Source organism: Myodes glareolus, chromosome 4, assembly GCF_982192425.1.
Source record: "Myodes glareolus chromosome 4, mMyoGla1.1, whole genome shotgun sequence".
Lineage (NCBI taxonomy): Eukaryota > Metazoa > Chordata > Mammalia > Rodentia > Cricetidae > Myodes > Myodes glareolus.
In genome coordinates, this window is record NC_142029.1 from 39,240,679 (window position 1) to 39,260,756 (window position 20,078).

The window sequence follows — 20,078 nt, forward strand, 5'->3', positions numbered from 1 at the left end:
ATATAAAAGATAGGCTCATGCACTGACGTGCTAAGGGAAATTACAAGAGAAAAATGAGCTAATCTGTCTACATTATTGCTCTACCCCACTTCTAAGCAGTTTTAAAAACTAACACTTTTTATAGTTGTATGTTTTCTTTTTAATTTCACTTTCTAATCATTATTTTCTTAGCTTTCTTTTAAACTTTGGTTAGAAACTTTTAAAGGGGAAAATAAATAAATGTCTTTAAAAACATGTGTGATCCAGTGGAGTGTGTCACATGTCTTAAAGTCACCACTTAGGAGCCTAAAGTGTAGGGTCCTTAGTTTGAGGCTAAATTCTCAGATGCTAAATATATAATGTGTGTGTGTGTGTATTTCATATATACTCAGAAACTGGGTCCCAGAATAAGCAAGATTTAAGTATTAATGGATGGCTCTACCTTGGACGTTTCAAAAGCCTAAATCAAGACATGAATATCCGAATTAAATCAGTGTCTAAAAATATCTTTTTATTTTCATGGTTTTGTTTGAAGATTTATTTTTTTGTTTTTAATTATACGTGTGTGTGTGTGTCTGTGTGTGTGTGCGTGCAGCTATGTGCACATGAGTCTAAAAGTACTTAGAGGCCAGAAGAATGTGTTGGATCCTCTGCAGCTGGAGTTGTATGCAGTTGTGTGTCCCTGATACAGGAGCCAGAAATTAAACTTGAGCCTTGTATGTGAGCAGTCTCTGCTCTTAACCACTGAGCCATCTTTCTAATCCCTCCTTTTCTTTTTAAGACCACTAGCACATTTGTTAAAAGCTTTTTATTGCTGTTTTGTATGAAATGGTTTAAAAAAAGAGTATAAGTTGACACTTTGAAAGTCCTGCTTTATTAATAACTTCTACATGTTTAATCTATTTTTATGTATGCATGTGCATCCTTCTGGTGTGAGCTTTGATAGTATATACACTGAAGCTTCTTGTGGAATGTTGTCATTTGTAAAGTAGACATGTGTATGTGTAGACATGTGTGTGTGTTGCTGAGGATGGAATCCAGGGCTTCCATTTCCACCAAGACATCCTGTCTTTAAAATGTATTTTTCTCAAGGATAAGGTGGTAAGAATTTCTCTTCCTGTCCCTAGTTTAGTGGGAAGAACCAAACCTATTTGCTCAATATGCTATCCCCCCCCCTTTTTTTAAAACAGGTAAGTTTTAAAAAAATTTTTTAGAGTTCTTGTTCACCTCTTGGGATCAGCAGTATGACATTAGAAGTATCTCACTTTTAGGTGTTTCAATGTTTCCTGGGGCTGTAGCTTTCTAAGAGAGATAGAAAGCCAGCCTGTGTTTGAGCCTGGGTATTTATATTTCTTTGACTTCAACAGAAATGCCATGTTATCATTTTTCTGTCATCTGACAGAAGTTTTCTATGAGTCTTTGGTAGTAAAGGTAAACTTTCAGATCTATTAGTGTAGATGTATTGTTTATTCACTGTTGAAAACTGTTTTAATGTGTCTTTTATTTATTTACTTATTTGGGTTTTGTCAAAACAGGGTTTCTCTGTAGCTTTGGAGCCTGTCCTGGAACTTGCTCTGAAGACCAGGCTGGCTTTTAACCCACAGAGATCCTCCAGTTTCTACCTCCCAAGTGCTGGGATTAAAGGCCTGCACCACTGCTGGCCAGCCTTTTAATGTGTCCTTTGCTCATTGGTTACTTTTTTCTTAATTTGTTAGATTGTACTGTTGTTGTGTACTTTAGTGAAAGGAATGTAATACTGTAGTTTTAAAATTTTGTTACTTGTTTTACTTACAGTTTTGAATATTAATCTTTTATATGATGGAGAGCAATAATTTCAGAATGTGAGTTTTATTTTATTCTAAATTGAAGACTATAGTTTTACTCAGGTAACTGATGTTTTCTGGAGGTTCCATGAATTGTGGAGAAATGTAGAAATAACTTTTATATATTGGACTCGTGATAAGAGGCCATGATTATAAACCTAGGCTTTGTCTTGTGTCCTAAATAACATACAGTATTTATTCTAAGACTGTTGTGTAGTTAGAAACTTTGTTTCTGATATAATAAAACTGAAATTATTAGATTTTTTTGTAATTTCCAGGAAATATTTCTTAAATGATATTTATGACTCTCATAAAATCTGTCATCCAATACTTCAGGTAAAGCTCTTCTGAGGATTTTTAATTTTATGCATCCATATCTTCCTATTAAATATTTGACAACTTATTTTATGTTGACCAAAATTTAAAAAAATAATAGTTAACATAGTATACGCAAAAACCAGTTGCTCCTATTAATAGTTGTTGACTGCAATGACAGCTGCAATGACATACCAACAGTGAAGTCTCCCACTTACATGTTCTTTCTTTTTCATGTTTTAAGCAATCAGGACCGCAAAGAAAGGTAAGCTTAATGTTACTGAAATTAGAACATGGGTGTAGCAATAAATTATCAGCTTATGTGCTTTGAACAATACCCTAAAGTGGAGTTCATCACAAAGCTTACTATTTTAATGGAAGGAAACCTATTCATAGTACATTGTGATATTTGGTGTGTGGGTAATGTTTCAGTCTAATTTTCAATACATGTATATTGCATGGATGGTTATTATTTATGCTGATGTCTGACTAATTTTCTTTAAAAATCAAATTTTCAGTGCCTTAACTGTAAAGTTATTTGCAGTTAAATCACCCAACCCTTTCTAGCAGGATGTCTTGAGTAGCCTGAGTCATGAAGAGCACAGGATGAGCGAAACAGCAAGACCTGTCCATAGCCTGGAACTCACTGTGTAGATCAGGCTAGCCTTGCTCGTAGAATTTTACATGCTCTGTAAAAATGGGCTGGGAGACAACAGAAATATTCTGAATGAAATATGTATATATTGCTGGTTTTTGAGTGTGAATTGAATTTGTTACCAAGTAGAATGAGGGGAGAAATGGTAGTTTTAGAATAGAGAAAAATGGTAAAGGTTACCTTAAACAAGAGGGTAAGGTTGGCCAGGTGTGGTGGCTCACAACTGCAATCTCAGTATTTGAGAAGCTGAGGCAGTAGAATCCAAGTTGTACAAACTCAGTCTGTGCCACGAGAGACTTTTACAAAGGGAAAAGCAGTCAGTGCTATACAGAGAAACCCTGTCTCCAGTAAAGGAGAAAAAGAAAACTGGGCATGGTAGTGCACTCCTTGCTCCAGCAGTCAGGAGTGGTTGGTGGTACTACCCCAGAGCTATGTACCCAGCCTGACTACTGTAATTTAAGGAAAATAAGATTGTGAGTGGTAATTCAATTTATTATCAAATAAAAATACTTTTATTTAAACAAGATCATTCTTATAGGTAAGTGAAGAGGCACGTTGATAAATAAAGGTGCTTGTCACTAAACTTGACAACCTGAGTGTGATATCTGGAATACATATGGAAACATTTTATATTAAGCTTAAGGGCTTTTTGTTTTGTTTTGTTTTTTTAAGACAGAATTTCTTTGTGCACCCCTGCCTCCTGAGTGCTGGGATTAAAGGTGTGTGCCACCACCACAGAGCTAAGGGATATTTTTATGTTTGCATTTTATTTTATTATAATTAAGAATAGCTGACTTACCTTATTTGTGTAGGAAAACATACAAGAAAACTTGAAAGCAGTAACTATGAAGTCTGGAATACAAGTGAATGCATGTAATACTACAATACATTTTAGCATTGTGGGTATTACAGGATATTTATGTATTCATCCTTATTAGGTAGTACAAAGAATCAGATTGCAAAGAGCATAGTTCACTAATACAGTGTATATCATTTTTTTTTCAGTGTGTTTATTTGTAACTGGTAAATAATTGTGGGTTTTTTGTTAATAATATTGTTAATAGTATAGTTAGGAGCCCAAAATGTTTTTTGAGATGGAGTCTCTTGCAGTTCATGCTGGCCTTTAACTCACTATAAAACCGAGGCTGACCTTGAACTCCTGATCATTCTGCCGATCCAGCTGCTGGGATTACAGGCATGTGCACCATTTAGGCTAGAAGCTGAAAACATGCCCTTCAAAAAAATTAATTTTGAGCATTTAAAATTTATTCTTTAACAATTTCATAAAATGTAGTATGAACTGATTCACCCAGTATCTTCCCTTTCTCCCGCTGAAGCTCTTCCTTTCCTTAACAAGGTCCTACTTCTTCCTTTTGTCCATTTCCCCCATCCCTATGTCCCCCATGTCCCGTGCTTCTCCCCCCCACGAGCATTTAGAGTTCCTTGCATGAGCACAGGTGAGGGCTTTTTTTTTTTTAACTTAAGCAAGGGAAACTTACCGCTGGCTATACCACTAAGAAATAATTACTGGTTTTTCTGTTAACCTTTAACTGCCTGTGACTCCTTAAGGAGAGATGGGACCCCATGAGCTTCTTCCCATTCATGATGGCATATTGATGGGCTCAGGCTAATACAGGTCTTGTGTAGGTAAATTCCACTGCTTGGAGTTTGTGAGTGTGGCTACCATCTTACATCTAGAAAATAACATTTCATACCATTAATCCCCATTCCTCAGCTCTTTCATTCTTCTGATACTTCCCACTGAGCCTTTGTGTTGGGGTGTGGGGGAGAGAGAAGGAGTGTGTGCAGATGTCACGTTTAGAGCTGAACACTCACAGGCACTTCTTAACGCTGATCACTTCTGAGTCTCTGCATCAAACTGGCATTTATTTCAGACAGAAACTTCTGAACAGGGCCGAAGTTAGCTCTTCCCTTTGGGTGTAAACATAAATATTTAGAAGGCAATTTGATACTATGTTTATTTGGCAAACCAGCAGCAGTAGGTCACTACTATGACCTGTGACCTGCCCAGTCAAGGGCTTTTTGACTAGGTCTCTAGTATCAGGCATGAATTCTCTCCTGTGCAGAGGATCTCAGATCTAACCAGCAAAGAGCTGACTACCCCAGTAAGCTTCATTCTATATTAGACCAGTGGGCATGTCCTGCTTGACTGATTGGTTTTGTAACTAAAAGGTTCATAATAAGGTATGGTCATTTATAGGTCATTCAAGGAAGATATTACTTTCCTGTACTATGAAAACTAGCTAGCAGGGCTTCTAGACCTTCTTTCTTTGATTCAGTGTCTTCAAATATCCCAGATTGGTTTAGAACTCAGTGTAGTGAAATGACCTTGAACTTTTTTTTTTTTCTGGTGATTTATTATGTGTCTATGTATCTTCCTGTGGATTTGGGCACATGAGCGCAGGTGTCTTTGGAGGTCAGAAGCATTGTCTCAACTCTTCCAGGAGCTGGAGTTATAGGTGACTGTGTGTGGGTAGGGTTTGGGAGTTGGGGGGAGGTGTGTGTGTGTCTGCTGGGAACAGAATTTAGGTCCTCTGCAAGGGAAGTTAAGATTGTTTTGACTGCTGTGCCATCTCCAGCCCTAACCATGAACTTCTGACCCTCCTGCTTCTATCTCCTGAGTGATAAAATTACATACATACAAACAATATACAGTGCTGGCATTGAACCCAGGTCTTCATGCAGGCTAAGCAAACACATTCCATCCACTGAGTTAAACCCCAAGTTTTCCCTTTTCAATGGTACCATTGCTACCACTGTGTGAAAGGCAAGTCCTTTTTCCCACCCTCACAATTTATATCATCACAAATGTTAAAATCTCGGCAGAGTAGAAATTGTTCACATGTTCATGCTATTGCTCTAGTTATTGTTGCTGGGATTCGATTCTAAAATTGTCATTTAGTCATTGTGTGGCTAAGGACCAGTTAGTCTGAGCTCAATAGAGATCTGCCTGCCTTTGCCTCCCAAAGTTTTGGGATTAAAGACGTGCATCACCACCGCCCTAGCCTCTGTCCCCTCGTTTAATAGTCTTTTCTTTGTCATTCTTATTTAACTGCTTTAACTTTTCTGTGTAAATATTAAATTCTTGAAAGAATGTTCATTTGTGTTCTGTAATCAAATGAATTGCACTGCTCTCTACCAAATAGAAACTACTAAACAATAGTGTGAGAATTTGTGAGTAGAATAGCTTCTTTGATTTCCTGCTTATATAAAACAAGAGTATTTTTAGACACTTTTACATAGTGTTAGAAAGTATCTCTTAGACCTCCTGAGTTAGTGCTTTTTTTTTTCTAATGTAGTGATTTTCTCTCAATACTAGCTATGAAAAAATTTTGTTCTTTCTCAGAATTAGTATACTTAGATATACTATTTAGGACATTTAGATACTGAAGTTATATTTAGATTGTATGTCGGAGGAAGTGTGGTAGTTTATGATTATACTCCCAGCACCAAGGCAGGAAGATTGCAACTTCAAAGGCAGCCTGTGATACATAATGAGACCCCTTCTAAAATAATGATAATTGTATATTAAGTTTGACAGAGTAGTTTAATATTTTAAGACAATGTCTTAAATATGCCATAATGTCCTATGCAAGATAAGACCAAGACATTGCTTGTACTATAATTGATTTGTATGAAACATTTTTTTTTGTTCTGATTTTAACATTGTCAAGATCAAACTTAACATTCATTTTTTGGGAGTTCATTATTCATTTTACTCATTCATTACCTTTTAAATAATGAAAAACATGCAAAAATAAATTGAGTTGTATTCATTTGGATAATTTTTTCAAGCTGATATGTGACAAGATTTTTAATGTGAATTTTTTAAACTGGTTAAATTTTCAAGAGAGAAAGGTCTAGATTTTGCATTTGAGGCCTAAATATATAGTGTCCAAATTGATTACTTTAGAAGTCGACTAAAGATAGTGCCTGAAATACCAGCTACTTGAAACTAAAACAGAGGGTCTTTTGCATCTGCATATTTAAGACTATTAATGAGGCATTTTTCCCCCCAAAAATAGAAAAATTCAATTAAACAAATGACTGCCTTGAAAAACCGAGTAATTTGAATTTGTTTATTGAATGTGTGTCCTAGCAGTCAGTCCCCTGTTGTGACTCTGGTGGATTAACAATTTAAATGAGATAGCACCACTGCTGTCTAGCTAGAGTTTTATTTTCCCAGTGCAGTTTATTTTATAGCACGATTTTTTAACATGACAAGTTATGGTTTCTCTGAATAAATGTAATGTAAGTAATCCTTTGACCTTGTCGTTTTGAAAACTCCATTTTCTATTTGAATGAAATCATACAAATTTCCTTTTGTAGGAAAGAATATCCACCTCATGTCCAAAAAGCTGAAAACAACCCTGTAATGTTAAGTCATGTCCAAGGTGTAGGTAAGTGTACAATTTCATTTGCTACTCTGAGTGAGGAATGCAAATTGACAGACTATAGATAGTAACTTTAGAATAGTCTCCAACATAATAGAAATAATATTGAAAATCATACTTTATGGCAGACTTGAGATTTTTTTATTTTAAACTTTGTCTTATATTGTCAGGATGGTTGCACAATCAGGTGAGTACTGTTTGAAATCTTTGAATTACATTATGTTTTTGTTAAAGGCCCAAGTATTAATTATAGATTATCTATAACTTTAAAATAGTTTTATAGTAGATTCTATCAGTTTTGTATTAATGCAAAAATTTATTTCACCATCAAATTGATTTTCCTCATATAAAACAGTGATTTTTTTTTTTTTTTTTGAGGCGGGATTTCTCTGTAGCTTACAGAGATAACTATGGCAGCTGGTTTGAAACCCAGGTCTGTTTAATGCCATATCTCTTACTCAGTGCAAAGTTACTTTGATCTTGCGAGAAGAACAATACAAATACTATCTCTATCTCTATTTTACAGATGTGTTACAGAGAGACAAAGTGATTAGACCCACTAGTAATATTTTAGGTGTCATTTAGCCAGTATGTTAGAATACTTAGTTTACCCAACAACACTCATTAATGTTCAGCAATATTCATTTAGCTGGGCTCTGTAGCACACACCTTATATCCTAGTTCTCTGAAGATGGAGACAGATGGACTTCTGTGAGTTCAAGACCAGTCTGGTCCACATAGAAAGTTCAGGCCATTGAAGGCTAATAGTAAGACCCTGTCTCAAACACACAAACAAAAACCACCCAACAATATTCATTAAAGAATTAGAAATAATCTTTGCATTTCTTTGTGATTCACTTTAAAATAACTGTAGATATAATTATTATCTAACAGAAAAATTGCAAAACTAATATAAAACAGTTTATATTTATCATTGTCATACCTTTTAAATCAATACTTTTGTCAAAAGTAAAGATTAGTGTAAGCTATTTACTTGTTTGTTTATTGGGGTTCTGTTTGTTTTTTGACCCAGGATCTCATTCAGGCCTCCATAGTACTCTATATAATCTGAATTAGCTCAAACTAGTGATCTCCTGCCTTAGCCTTCTGAATGATGGGATTAATGGCATATGCCACTCACTATAGGTCTGTCTTGCTATAAGACTATTTGCTAAGCTTGTTGACTTGTTCAGAACTAACCTGTTTTTCATTGATGCCTTTCCCACATTGCAATTAGTTGTTTTTTTAGTTCTGGATAATTTTGATGACTTCAGGGGAGTTGCTTTTGTAGTGCCTCTTAGTTTGTGTTTGATGATGATGAGACTATATCTCTGCTGTTTTTTCAGAGCACAGAAATGCTGTGCCTTTTTTAGTGCCTTATATCAGGGATTGCATGATTTTAATGTGTTTGGTTACTGGTGATGTTAGTTTTGATCACTTTGTTATATAGTAGTTTCTCCAAGGTTTCATCACTGCAAAATTACTGTTTTCCCTTTGGTACTTAGTAAAGTTCTCTGATAATGCTGAGGTGCTGCAGGTTCTGATTTTATCATCCATTGGCGATTGTTGTGGGGGATGATGTTGAACTTTTCAGAAAGCCTCATATGACTCAACGTCAAACTGGCTATGTCAAATTCTGGCTTTAAATTCTAAATCCTTCTGCCTACGCCTCTGTAGTGCTGGTATTCTAGAATTGCGCTGCATCCACAGCTTCATTAGTGGGTTCTAATGAAGCTGTTATTCATTCATACAACAGTTGTTACTTGATTTTTGTTTAATAATTTTCTGTTTCCTTCATTTTTTATTTATTCTTTTTTGTACAACAGTTATTACTTGATTCTTGTCTAATAATTTTCTGTTTTCTTCATTTATTTCAGGAAAGTTACACTCTTTGTTATTTGTAAGTCCTTATGGGCAGTACTTAAATTTCAGGATAATATTTGCGTATTTAAAGTATAAACTTTGTCAAGAGGAGATGTATTTTTAAGAGAGTCTTGTATCCCAGATAGACTCTTGGTTTCTGTAGTGCTGGACATTGAACCCAGGGTTTTGTGCATGCCAAATAAGCACTTGACCTACCAATTGAGCGATTCCAGCCAAGGCTGTTCTCATCTTGAGAATAAGAAAAAATTATATTAAGATGCTACCTCTTATTTTTAATTATATTAAGGTAATGGAGCCTTCCATTTTCAGCCACTTTCGTGTTAGCCAGGTAGATATATGCTTGGTTATAGGATAAACTACGGTACTAGCCTAATATTGCCTATAGTGCTGCATGGAGATTACGTGCAATTTTAATGTTTTCTTTGGAGATCGTGTGTCATTAGTTTCTAGCATAGTTCCTGGAATATTTTTGTCTTTAAAAGAAATCACTGTGGTACTGACAAGATGGCACAGTGAATAAAAATGTTTGAGCACTTGCTTCTGAGAACCTGAGTTTGGTCCCTCACTCAAAGGTGGAAGGAGAGACTTGACTCCAAAACTACCACCCAACACCCACATGTGCACCACGGTATGCACACCCCTGCACTCAAACACATTACAAGTTACCATCACCATCATCAAATGATTTTTTACAATTTAAATAGAATTTAGGTTCTTGATATCAAGATGATTTTTTTACATTTATTTATTTAGTTCATTGGTATGTGTGTGTATGCACATGAGTGCATGTGTGTGTGTGTGCGTGTAGTACAAGTGTTACATCCCATGTGTGAAATTCAGAACCCTGTTCGCCTGTGCATTCTTCTTCCTTGTGAGCTGTCTTTCTTGCTTTAAGTTCTTATTATTCTACTTGCTCCCATTTCTGAGTTTAGGATATATTTAATAGTGAGTTTTAGTATACCCTTTGGTAGCATTTATAATAAAAAGTTAAAGCTTATTAAACTATTAACTGTAATTTTTTAAGTTGTGTTAAAGCACATTGGATTCGTTGTTTGTTTTGTTTGATAGTATTAATTTTTCCAAGCATATAAGATCGCATTTATATTATACATTAAAACCACTCATTTTCCTTCTGCTTTTCATTTTGTTTCTTAAGCATCTTTTTCATTTTGCAACTGTTTTTAGTCTTCCTCTAAAAGTTTAGAAATATTGACATTATATGTTATCTTTTAATAAGTACATTTTAATTACATTTTTATGCAATTATACCTTAGGATTACAACAGTCAGCTGATAAATCACTCCATAATTCACATGTACAGAAGGAAAGTGTCCTCTTATATTCAAACAGTCCATTTTAGTATCTTAACTTAATCTGGCCTTTCTATCCCTGTGCAGTGAGCCTCCATAGCTTTGGAGTATATGCCTGCAGATTCAGCAACTATGATCAATTGTATTTGAAAAAAGAATTGGAAGGCTAGAGCCAGCCTATCAGAAAAGGACAGATCCTGCAAGTAGCCCCCTCCCTTTTTTTTGATACATGTTGGGCTTGCCCTGATATGTCCAAAGGTGTGACAACCAATCAAATTTAAACTAGTGTATTCATTGCTTGCTTCACCAATCATGCTTGCTGGAGATGACCTAACTGTCCATGTAATTGCCCTCACAGTGTATAAAAGGAGCCTGTGAGTTTCTCTCAGGGTTGCTGCCATATTGTTGTGTGGCTGATTCCTAGATGCAGAATTTGTTCTCAAGAAATACACATTCTCAAGAATCTACACATGTAGATTGCATGTGTGAGTGGTGGTCTTTGTGGAGTGATCTGTGGACCCTAACAGCTCATTTGAGTATCTTTATATAGAATAGTTTACTTGGTAAGCATCAATAAATATTATGCTATTATAAATTTTAAAAATTTTTTATTTATTCTTTTCTCATACAGTACACCCAGACCACAGCTTCCCATTCTCCCCATTCTTCACAATCCGTCCTTTGTTCTGTTTTCCCCGAGACAACTAAATACAGCACAGCAAGGTGCAGTAAGACCAGGCACAAATGCTCACTTTAAGACTGGGTGAGACAACCCAGTAGAAGGGAAAGGGTCCCAAGAGCAGGCAAAGAGTCAGAGACCATCCCCTTTTCCACTGTTAGGAGTCCTAAAAGAAGACTGTGATACATAATCATAACATAAATTCAGAGACCCTAGCACAGTCCCATGCAGGCTATGGGATTGCTGATTTGGTCTCTGAACTCCCACAAACCTTGCTTAGTTTATTCTTCAAGTTCTGATCAATCAGTGCCCTCCACCGCTCTGGTCCCACAATTCCTCCTCCCCATCTTCTGAGCTCTGAGGGGAGAGACCTAATGGAAACCTCCAGCCTGGGCTATCTCTCTCTGTCTAATGTTTGGCTTTGGGTCTCGGCATCAGCTCCCATCAGCTGCGGGAGACAGTGACTGGGCTAGGCATCATTTTTTGGGTATAGCAGAACATCATTAGTAATCATTTCGTTTCATTTATTTTTTTACTTATTTTTTGACCAATTGTATTTGATTCTACCCTAGGTTTCTGGGCTATACAACCTTGTGTTCTTGGTCATCTGGGCAGTGTCAGGCATGGATTTCCTCTCATAGTTTGAATCTCTAACTAGACCAGTCATTCGTTGGATCAACGCAAGTTATGGGTCATCATTTTCTTAACACACTTTGCAGTCAGGACAGAATGTATATCAAAGTTTTGTAGCCGGGTTGATGTCCCAGTCCTCCCAGTGGGAACCCTGCATGATTATAGAAGATGTACACTTCAGGTTTTGTATCCTCCATTGCTAAGAGTCCTCACTAGGTTCACTCTCAGAATGAATAGAGTAATCCCCATCTAAAAAAAGGAGTTGTTATTCTCACCCTTTAAGAATACTGATCTCTATGAACATTTGTTTTTTTTCTGTTACTAGAATATTAATAATCACTTCTTTAGTTGTAGCTTTGTTGATTTTTTAAGAGCACAGATATTTGAATTTTGCCCTACAGCAGTTCACAGGCATTGATCCAAATAACTTCAGTTAAGAAACAGAATTCTGCTTTAGTTGTGGTATCTGGGTCTTGTTTCTTTTTAGTGATGCTCATGAACACAGTATCAACTGCTTTAAACACACTGTATGGTAGTCATGATCTTAATACTTAATTTTGGTTCTACAAAAGCATACTTTTAACAGTATAAGTTATTACGGAAAATTAAACTGAAAAATAATACCTTAGTTTAATAAAAAATTGCATCTGTATTGAACATATGCCCTTTGTTTTATTTTTATTCACTAAACAGCATAGTAAAACAATCTCTTACATAGCTTATGGAGTATGTTAGGTAACATAGATAATCTAGAAGTGATGTTGAGACAGATATGTATAGATTATGTAAGTACTACACTGTTTCAGGTAACAAGCATTTACTAATTGTAAACTTAAGGAGTCCTGTTATTAGGCCCCTCTCAGATACAAAGAGAAGGTCATATACTCATTTTAAATATTACTTGTATTTGCGAAACATTTGCCAGAAAACCAATACATACTTGAACTGAATAATGTGCACATTTCTTGTGTTCAGTTTATAAAATCTAATGAAAATTTTATATTTTATTGTGGATTTTCCTTTATGTTCATAATTGAGTTTAATAAAATGGAATCTCAGTGGGGCCTGGTGTCACAGCCTTTAACCCCAATACTTGGGAGACAGAAGCGGGTAGATCTCTGCAAGGTCATGGTCAACCAAGGCTGCATAGTGAGACCTGTCTCAAAATAAAATAAAACAAATCTGAAGCAGCGTGTTGTTTAAAGGGGTTGAGGAATCCTTTGATGCACACCCTGTGTTGCTCAGTCTGGTCTGTTTACTCCTGGGCTCAATTTCCCTGCCTTAGCCTTTCAGGTATTCATATCCTGTTGAGGCCATGTTTTCAGACTTACTTTGCTGTAAATTAAGTTTTACAAATAATTCATTATATTTTGGACACCTATTTATGTACTTTCTGATAAAAAAAAAATCTGTGTTCTTTTTTTTACTCAGAGTGGAATAGTATAGCTCTGAGTGAACATTTATTTAGAAATAGTGAAGTAAGCCGGGCGGTGGTGGCGCACGCCTTTAATCCTAGCACTTGGGAGGCACTTGGGAGTTTGAGGCCAGCCTGGTCTACAAGAGCTAGTAGTTTCAGGACAGGCGACAGGCTCCAAAGCCACAGGAAACCTTGTCTCGAAAAATAAAAAATAAAAATGAAAGAAATAGCAAAGTAAACTATCCCTTATTAAAGCCACTAACATCTAGATGTTCTAGACTAGCTTGTTTCTGTGTGTAACATCAGGGTAAAACTTTGATAGGTTTTTTTGTTTTGTTTTTTTCTGTCTTTTTGTCTTTTATGTCCTTTGGCTGTAGGCTAAGTCTTCAGGTTCAAAGTTTATGTATGCATGGCTCATTATCTCCATAGTAAAGGGTAATTCATTTTCAAAGGTCACATAGAAATAGCATCTCTTTCCCTAAATTCCCCCCCTTCTGCCTCCCAAGTACTGGAATTAAATGCATGCACCACCATACCTCACTAATTTCATACTTAAATGCATCATACAGTTTTGTCTTCAAGCAATTCATTAATATGCTAAATACTTGTCTAGTTTTTGTTTTTCGTAGTTTCTGGGTGTTAAAAAATATGTGACAACCAGGTGGTAGTGATACAGCCAGGTGGTGGGATACATCCCAGCTCTTGGGAGGCAAAGGTAGGCAGCTTTCTGTTAGTTCAAGGCCAGCCTGGTCTACAAAGTGAGTTCCAGGACAGCCAAGGCTGTTAAACACAGAAACCCCATCTCGAAAAACCTTATTTCTCACAGGCATATTGATAACAATAGACTAGTACAAGCAAGTATTTCATTATTTTATGAGTGCTACTATAAATACAAATTGGGTACCATGGCAACTATGGATTGATTAATTGGCCAGGGTGGGATAAAGGCAGTTTCTTAGCAAAGAAGACTCTGGATTCATCAGGTAAATTGAGTAGGTGTTGCTTCATGGAGAGGAACATATGAGAGAATGAAACTGCACTGGAGAAATGAATCTCTGTGAGAAGAAACAAGGCTGGCTTGTTCATGAAGTTTTGAAAACTTCAGAAGAGAAAAGGAAGCTGGATATGGTGGTATATGGCCGCTGTAACAATTGGAACCCAGAAGCAGAAGGAAGCACACAAATTTAAGGCTAGTCTGGATTATATAGTGTGTAACATGGAGGTCGACTTGTTTGTGTTTTCTGTCCTGCCCGGGCCCCCAGCTGTTTAGTCCCAGAGAAAAATCACACAGAGATCTCTGTAAGTTATAAAGCTGATTGGCCCATTAGGTCAGGCTTCTAATTGGCTAACTCTCACATCTTGAATAACCCATTTTTCTGATCTATGTTAGCCATGTGGCTCAGTACCTTTTTCAGTGGGGCAGATCACATCCTGCTGCTTCGGTGATCTGGGCAGGAGTGGGAGGAATCAACTTCCTCCTCCCCAGAATTCTCCTGCTCTCCTTGCATCATTTCCACTTCCTGTCTGGTTTTACCACCTAGGCCTCCTGCCTGGCCAATCAGCGTTTATTTAAAACATGATTGACAGAATATAGACAATTTTCCCACATCACTTCCCCCTCTTTTTAAAAAAAGAAGAAGAAAAAAAAAGAAAATATCCATAGTCCATTTTTTGGGAATGTGAGCATAGTATTCCAGCCTACTTCCAGCTGGTTGGGGGCGCTGATAATCTTATGGGGACCTAAAGAAAAATTTAGAGTTATGATCAAGTCCTGACTGAAGTATCCTGTGAGTCTTGATCATCTCAGGCAGCAGTCTTGAACTTGCTGGATGAAGAACTCAGATATCCGGTCATCTGTTCCTACCGGAGATTTCTCAGGTGGTCTGCCTTGATCAAAGATGATTTTTCTTAACTCTGAATAAATCCACAGCCTCTCATTTTCTGTGGAACAAAAGCAAAATCTCTTCTCCAAAGTAACATACCTTTTGACTTCAATTTTGAAGCCAAGGTATTTTCAAAATACCTATCTTGGATTAATTCTGTAGCATTTATAAGCATATATTTTTTCGCAGCTATTGCTCCTTCCTCAGCATTTAAACAATTCAAAGAGAGCACAATAGCATACAGTATCAAGATTCTCTGTGTATTTTTCCATCTTTACATGGCTTTATTTTAACCTCTATTTCTTTATTTTTACTTTTAACATTTTGCTTTTTGAGACAGGTTCTCTGCATATTTTTGTCCTGGAACTCTCTCTGTAAACCAGGCTGTCCTTGAACTCTCAGAGATCAGTCTGTCTCTGCCTCCCCACTGCTGGGATTAAAGGTGTGTACCACCCATACCCAACTACTCTCTCTTCTTCTTTCTTTCTTTCTTTCTTTCTTTCCTTTTTTATTTCTAAGGACTTTAAACCATTTAGAGGATTTTTTTTTTTGTTTTTTTGTTTTTTTTAAATCTCTCTTTACTGTATACCTCTCTCTTTCTGACCATGTGGGTCTTTAATTTGCTAAGGAATATGGAGAAGACAACAGTCAAAAAGCTCCTATGGTGTTTCAAGGTCCTTGCCAGGAAGCAAGCTGCAACATTGTATCCATTGGGATAGCCTGCTTGAAAGAGTCAAAGTTTTCCCTGGCAGGAAGGCCCAGAAAGCTGGCATTTTAAAACAGCGCAGCTTTTTTTCCTGCTACAGCTGAATACTGAAATGCTTTACTCTAGTCTTTCCCAAGCTTTCTCAGGCTTTCTGTGGATGCAGTTATTCACTGTGGGCGCCATTATGTAACATGAAGGTCCTGCTTGTTGGGGGGTTTTCTGTCCTGCCCAGTCCCCCCAGCTGTTTAGCCCCAAAGAAAATAACACAGAGGACTCCGTAAGTTATAAAGCTGATTGGCCCTTTAGGTCTAGCCTCTTATTGGCTAACTCTTACATCTTGAATAACCCATTTTTCTGATCTATGTTAGCCATGTGGCTCAGTACCTTTTTCAGTGGGGCAGATCACATCCTGCTGCTTCGGTGATCTGGGCAGGAGTGGGAGGAATCAACTTCCTCCTCCCCAGAATTCTCCTGCTTTCCTTGCATCATTTCCACTTCCTCTCTGGTTTTCCTGCCTACACCTCCTGCCTGGCCAATCAGCATTTATTTAAAACATGATTGACAGAATACAGACAATTCTCCCACACCAATAGTGAGTTCATGTTAGCTGGACCTCATCTCTAAAGGGGGTGGATAAAAAAAAGAAATATTAGAAATATTTAGCAAAGTCGGGGGTATACCAATAAAGCAGTTACATTGAAATATAATGAAGACAATTATCATATTTCTAGGGGAATAATACATATCCAAACAACTACTACCACAGAAACATCTACAAGTAGCTTAAGGGTCAGCTTAGTTTTACTTTATCTAAATCTTTATAACAAATATTTGAATTTCTGTTTTCTTATTAGTAATCTAAGAACAAAGCTAAGTTCGGGGAAAGGGCATAGTATAGTATGTTTGTTGCCTTATTTCAACTGAATAAAACGTTGCCATACTAATGAAGTAGTCTGCAGTGTAGAAATCTTGAGAAGGGAAAACCAGGTAAGAGTAGCATGGGCCTTACTGCCTTAGACTTAAAGGTCTTGTTTTTTGTTTTTTACATGTATATGTGTGTGAGTGCGTGTGTACATGTTGGTGTGTAAGTAAACAAGTCATTAGTGAACAATTTTCAGGAGTTCTTCCATCATGTGGGTCCTGAGAATCAAATTCATGCCCACTAGCCTCTGATCATTCTTTATCATACATGTTTACACACTATCCCTTTTTTTAACTAAAAAATTAATGTTTGAAAATATGGACTTTAACTCTTTCTTTTATAACAAAGCTCATGAAGAACTTAATAAATTTAAGTTCAGTGCTTTTCATCCCTGTTTCCTTTAGATCGTATATTGAAGAAAACAGAAGAGTCAGAGTCACACATTGAGCCTGAAATTAAGAGGAAAGTACAGCAGAAACGACACTGTAGTACCTATCAGCTATCTCCACTTTCCCCTGCTTCAAAGAAGTGTTTGACCCATGTAGAGGTAGGTAGAGAATTTTATTACTATTTTAAAATCTAATTTTATGACTGTGTATGTATACAAATGGCGTCTACTGTCTGCCATGAATCCATATCAAACCTTGAAAAGCTAAATAAAGAAAAAATAAGAGGGCTTCTAATCCCCCCCCCCCCATGGGAGCCAAATGCAGCTTCTTGGTAGCTGCAGGTTTTTGTTTTGTTTTGTTTTTCTCCCCCCAGATAGGCTGTTTGCTGGTGGTGAGCAGATGTGCAACTCCTTTAAGAAACTTCTGGTTCATGCTGGTAGAACGAAAGGATTTTTTTTAGAGGTCCTTCTGTGGAGCACTTGAATGGGGTTTGTTGGCAGCGTGGGCCAACTGCTTTTCAGAGTTGGGGTGGTAAATGTGGCTCCTAGAGCTGGTGGGTGGTAAATGGACCTTTGCCACGTTGGAAAGCTAAGCATGGTAGAACCAACAGCCAAAGTGGCTGCTCTGGTCCTAACCATGCCTGCTTAACAGTTCATGACCCCTAAAAATCCTCTCCCAACAAATATTAGGAAGCAAATTTGGAGAAAACAATGCTCAGATTCCTAAAATGATTGTTTATAATGCTTGTTTTTATTTAAAAAGGGTTGATTTTAAGTGGTCAATGGTCATAGTCAATCAATTTCTTTAAAAAGAAAAAAAAGGATATGAGGGCTGGAGAGGTGGTTCAGAGGTTAAGAGCATTACCTGCTCTTCCGAAGGTCCTGAGTTCAATTCCCAGCAACCACATGGTGGCTCTCAACCATCTGTAATGGTGTCTGGTGCCCTCTTCTGGCCTGCGGGCATACACACAGACAGAATGTTGTATACATAATAAATAAATAAATATTTTTTTTTAAAAAAGGATATGAGATGTGTTATAGAAATGAATACATTGGTATGGACTTCAGTTTATTGATAAAATTTAAAGTCAGTTTTGTTATATGTATATTTCTACTCTTGTTTAAGGTATTATGTTTATACAGCTCATTTAAAATGTAATGTGTGATTAAAAATTACAGATTAATAGTCATTTATAATAGTCAATCTTGTCATGATAGTTAGGTTTTCTAGATATACAGAGATATGTTTCAGTTAGATAATATTTAATACATCAAAGACCTACAGAATAAAGACATTTAAAAAGTTTTAAGAACTTAAGACTTTTCTCGACATTGAGACACATCTGCTTCTGGCAGCACCAATTACTTAAGAGGTTGATGGCCATAGAAGAAACTTGTTATGGAATTTATGGAATTTGTTATAGAAAAGTCAGTTCTAGAGTTTTGGAACTGGCTTACAATCTACTTCCTGATTAGTTAGGTAATATGTCCTTCTGGTGTCTTTGATGGAGTTGAAGACAAATAGTTTTCCTTAGTTTTGATGAAAGATAAATTAGATAGGAAACTTTAGACTCACAAAGATAAAATAGATGATAGAATATTTTCTTTAATTTTGCCAGGTACAAATAGATTAAATATTGTAATTGTAATTCTTGCTTGATACCTGTTTTGTTATATGTAATTTTACTATGTTAAAGTTAAAACTTTCCTTTTAATTTAGACAGAAAAGGGGAGATGATGTGGGATTCCTCTCTATGCTATGAATATGTTTTATTATCATTGGATGATAATAAGCTTCTTTGGCCTATGGCAGGGCAGAATATAGCTAGACTAAATGCAGGGAGAAGGAAGGCAGAGTCCGGCAGACACAATGTAGCCACCCAAAAAGCAAGATGTGAGGTAGCAAACCACGAGCCTTGTGGTAAAATATAAAATAGTAGAAATTAATTTAAGATGTAAGAGCTTGCTAGGAATATACCTGAGCCATTGACCAAACAGTGTTCTAATTAATATAATTTTCATGTGATTATTTGGGTCTGAGTGTTTGGATACGAAAGCACAGTTTATTTTAATGTTTATCTTTTGCCCTTTGTAGGATTGTCATTCATTTTGGCCAACTCTCATCCCTACTGAATTTTTAAATTATTTACTCAGTTTTCCCGTTGATCAGTCTTCTTGCTCACCAGCTAAAGTTGGCTGAGACCATGCTAGTGTCTTCTAAAAGGAGAAGAGGGGAGGAGGGGTGCTCCTTCTCATCATAGCATCCTTCCTCCCCAGGCTGCCAGCTTAAGAGCTTAAACTGCTTCAGAACTGCTTTATGAAACCTAAAGACCGTTTTGACTCTACTTCTGTGCCAGTTGATCCCATTTTCCCTTAGAGGGTGGAAAATTGGAGATGGTTTCTTTGTAATCTTTAATTAACAAACAAGATTAGTGGTTTATCTTTCCATTTAAGACTGTAAGACTCAACACTGCTTGCTGTTAAGAAAACAGGAAGGGAGGGAGGAAAGAAAGGATCTTTGAATTTAATGTAGTTGAATATCTTTTGGATACATATTAAGAATGTCATTGTTTGAGACAGGCTTGTTTTAATTAAGTAAGGTTTTTCATGTATAGAGTCTGGGGCATAGTATGCAATATTAGATTTGTAGTGTTGTTGGAGTTTTGAGAATTAGACTTCATGCTGAAAGAATCTTAGTATCAATTTACTCCCCTAACTCTGTAATTTGAACTTATTTAACTTTGCGAGGTTTTTTTAATGACTAGTTAAATGAAACAAAATAAAGTTTTAATCAAGTTTTGTTTTCATAAAGAAATTATATCATAGAAATTTTTACTTCATGTAAATAAGTAAAACTTTTATAATCCTATCACTCATGAGGCAGAGAGAGGCAGGAGGATTGCCCCAAGTACAAGATCAGTGTGATCTACACAGTGATTTCCAAGGCAGGTGGTGCTCGGTAAAACTTTTTCTCAGAAAATCAAAAATAATGAAGTGAAGGAAGGGAGTATTATATATACCTTAGGAAAAGTAGATAATGTTTCATTTCGCAATTCAGTTTTAATAGTT

The 20,078-nt window shown here is 36.4% G+C and overlaps 1 protein-coding gene across 6 annotated transcripts in view; it reads left to right on the top strand.

Moving 5' to 3' along the window:
* Window positions 1–20,078, top strand: part of Senp6 (SUMO specific peptidase 6) — an 88,730-nt gene that overhangs the window by 30,756 nt on the left and 37,896 nt on the right. For 3 of the 6 annotated variants that reach the window (XM_087905427.1, XM_087905429.1, XM_087905430.1), the window contains 3 exons: window positions 2,362–2,382; window positions 7,123–7,193; window positions 17,026–17,168. In XM_087905427.1, coding sequence (XP_087761553.1) covers window positions 2,362–2,382; window positions 7,123–7,193; window positions 17,026–17,168 — 235 coding nt within the window. The remainder of the gene's footprint in view (window positions 1–2,361; window positions 2,383–7,122; window positions 7,194–17,025; window positions 17,169–20,078) is intronic. The other 3 variants (XM_087905428.1, XM_087905431.1, XM_087905432.1) reach the window with 3 other exon arrangements.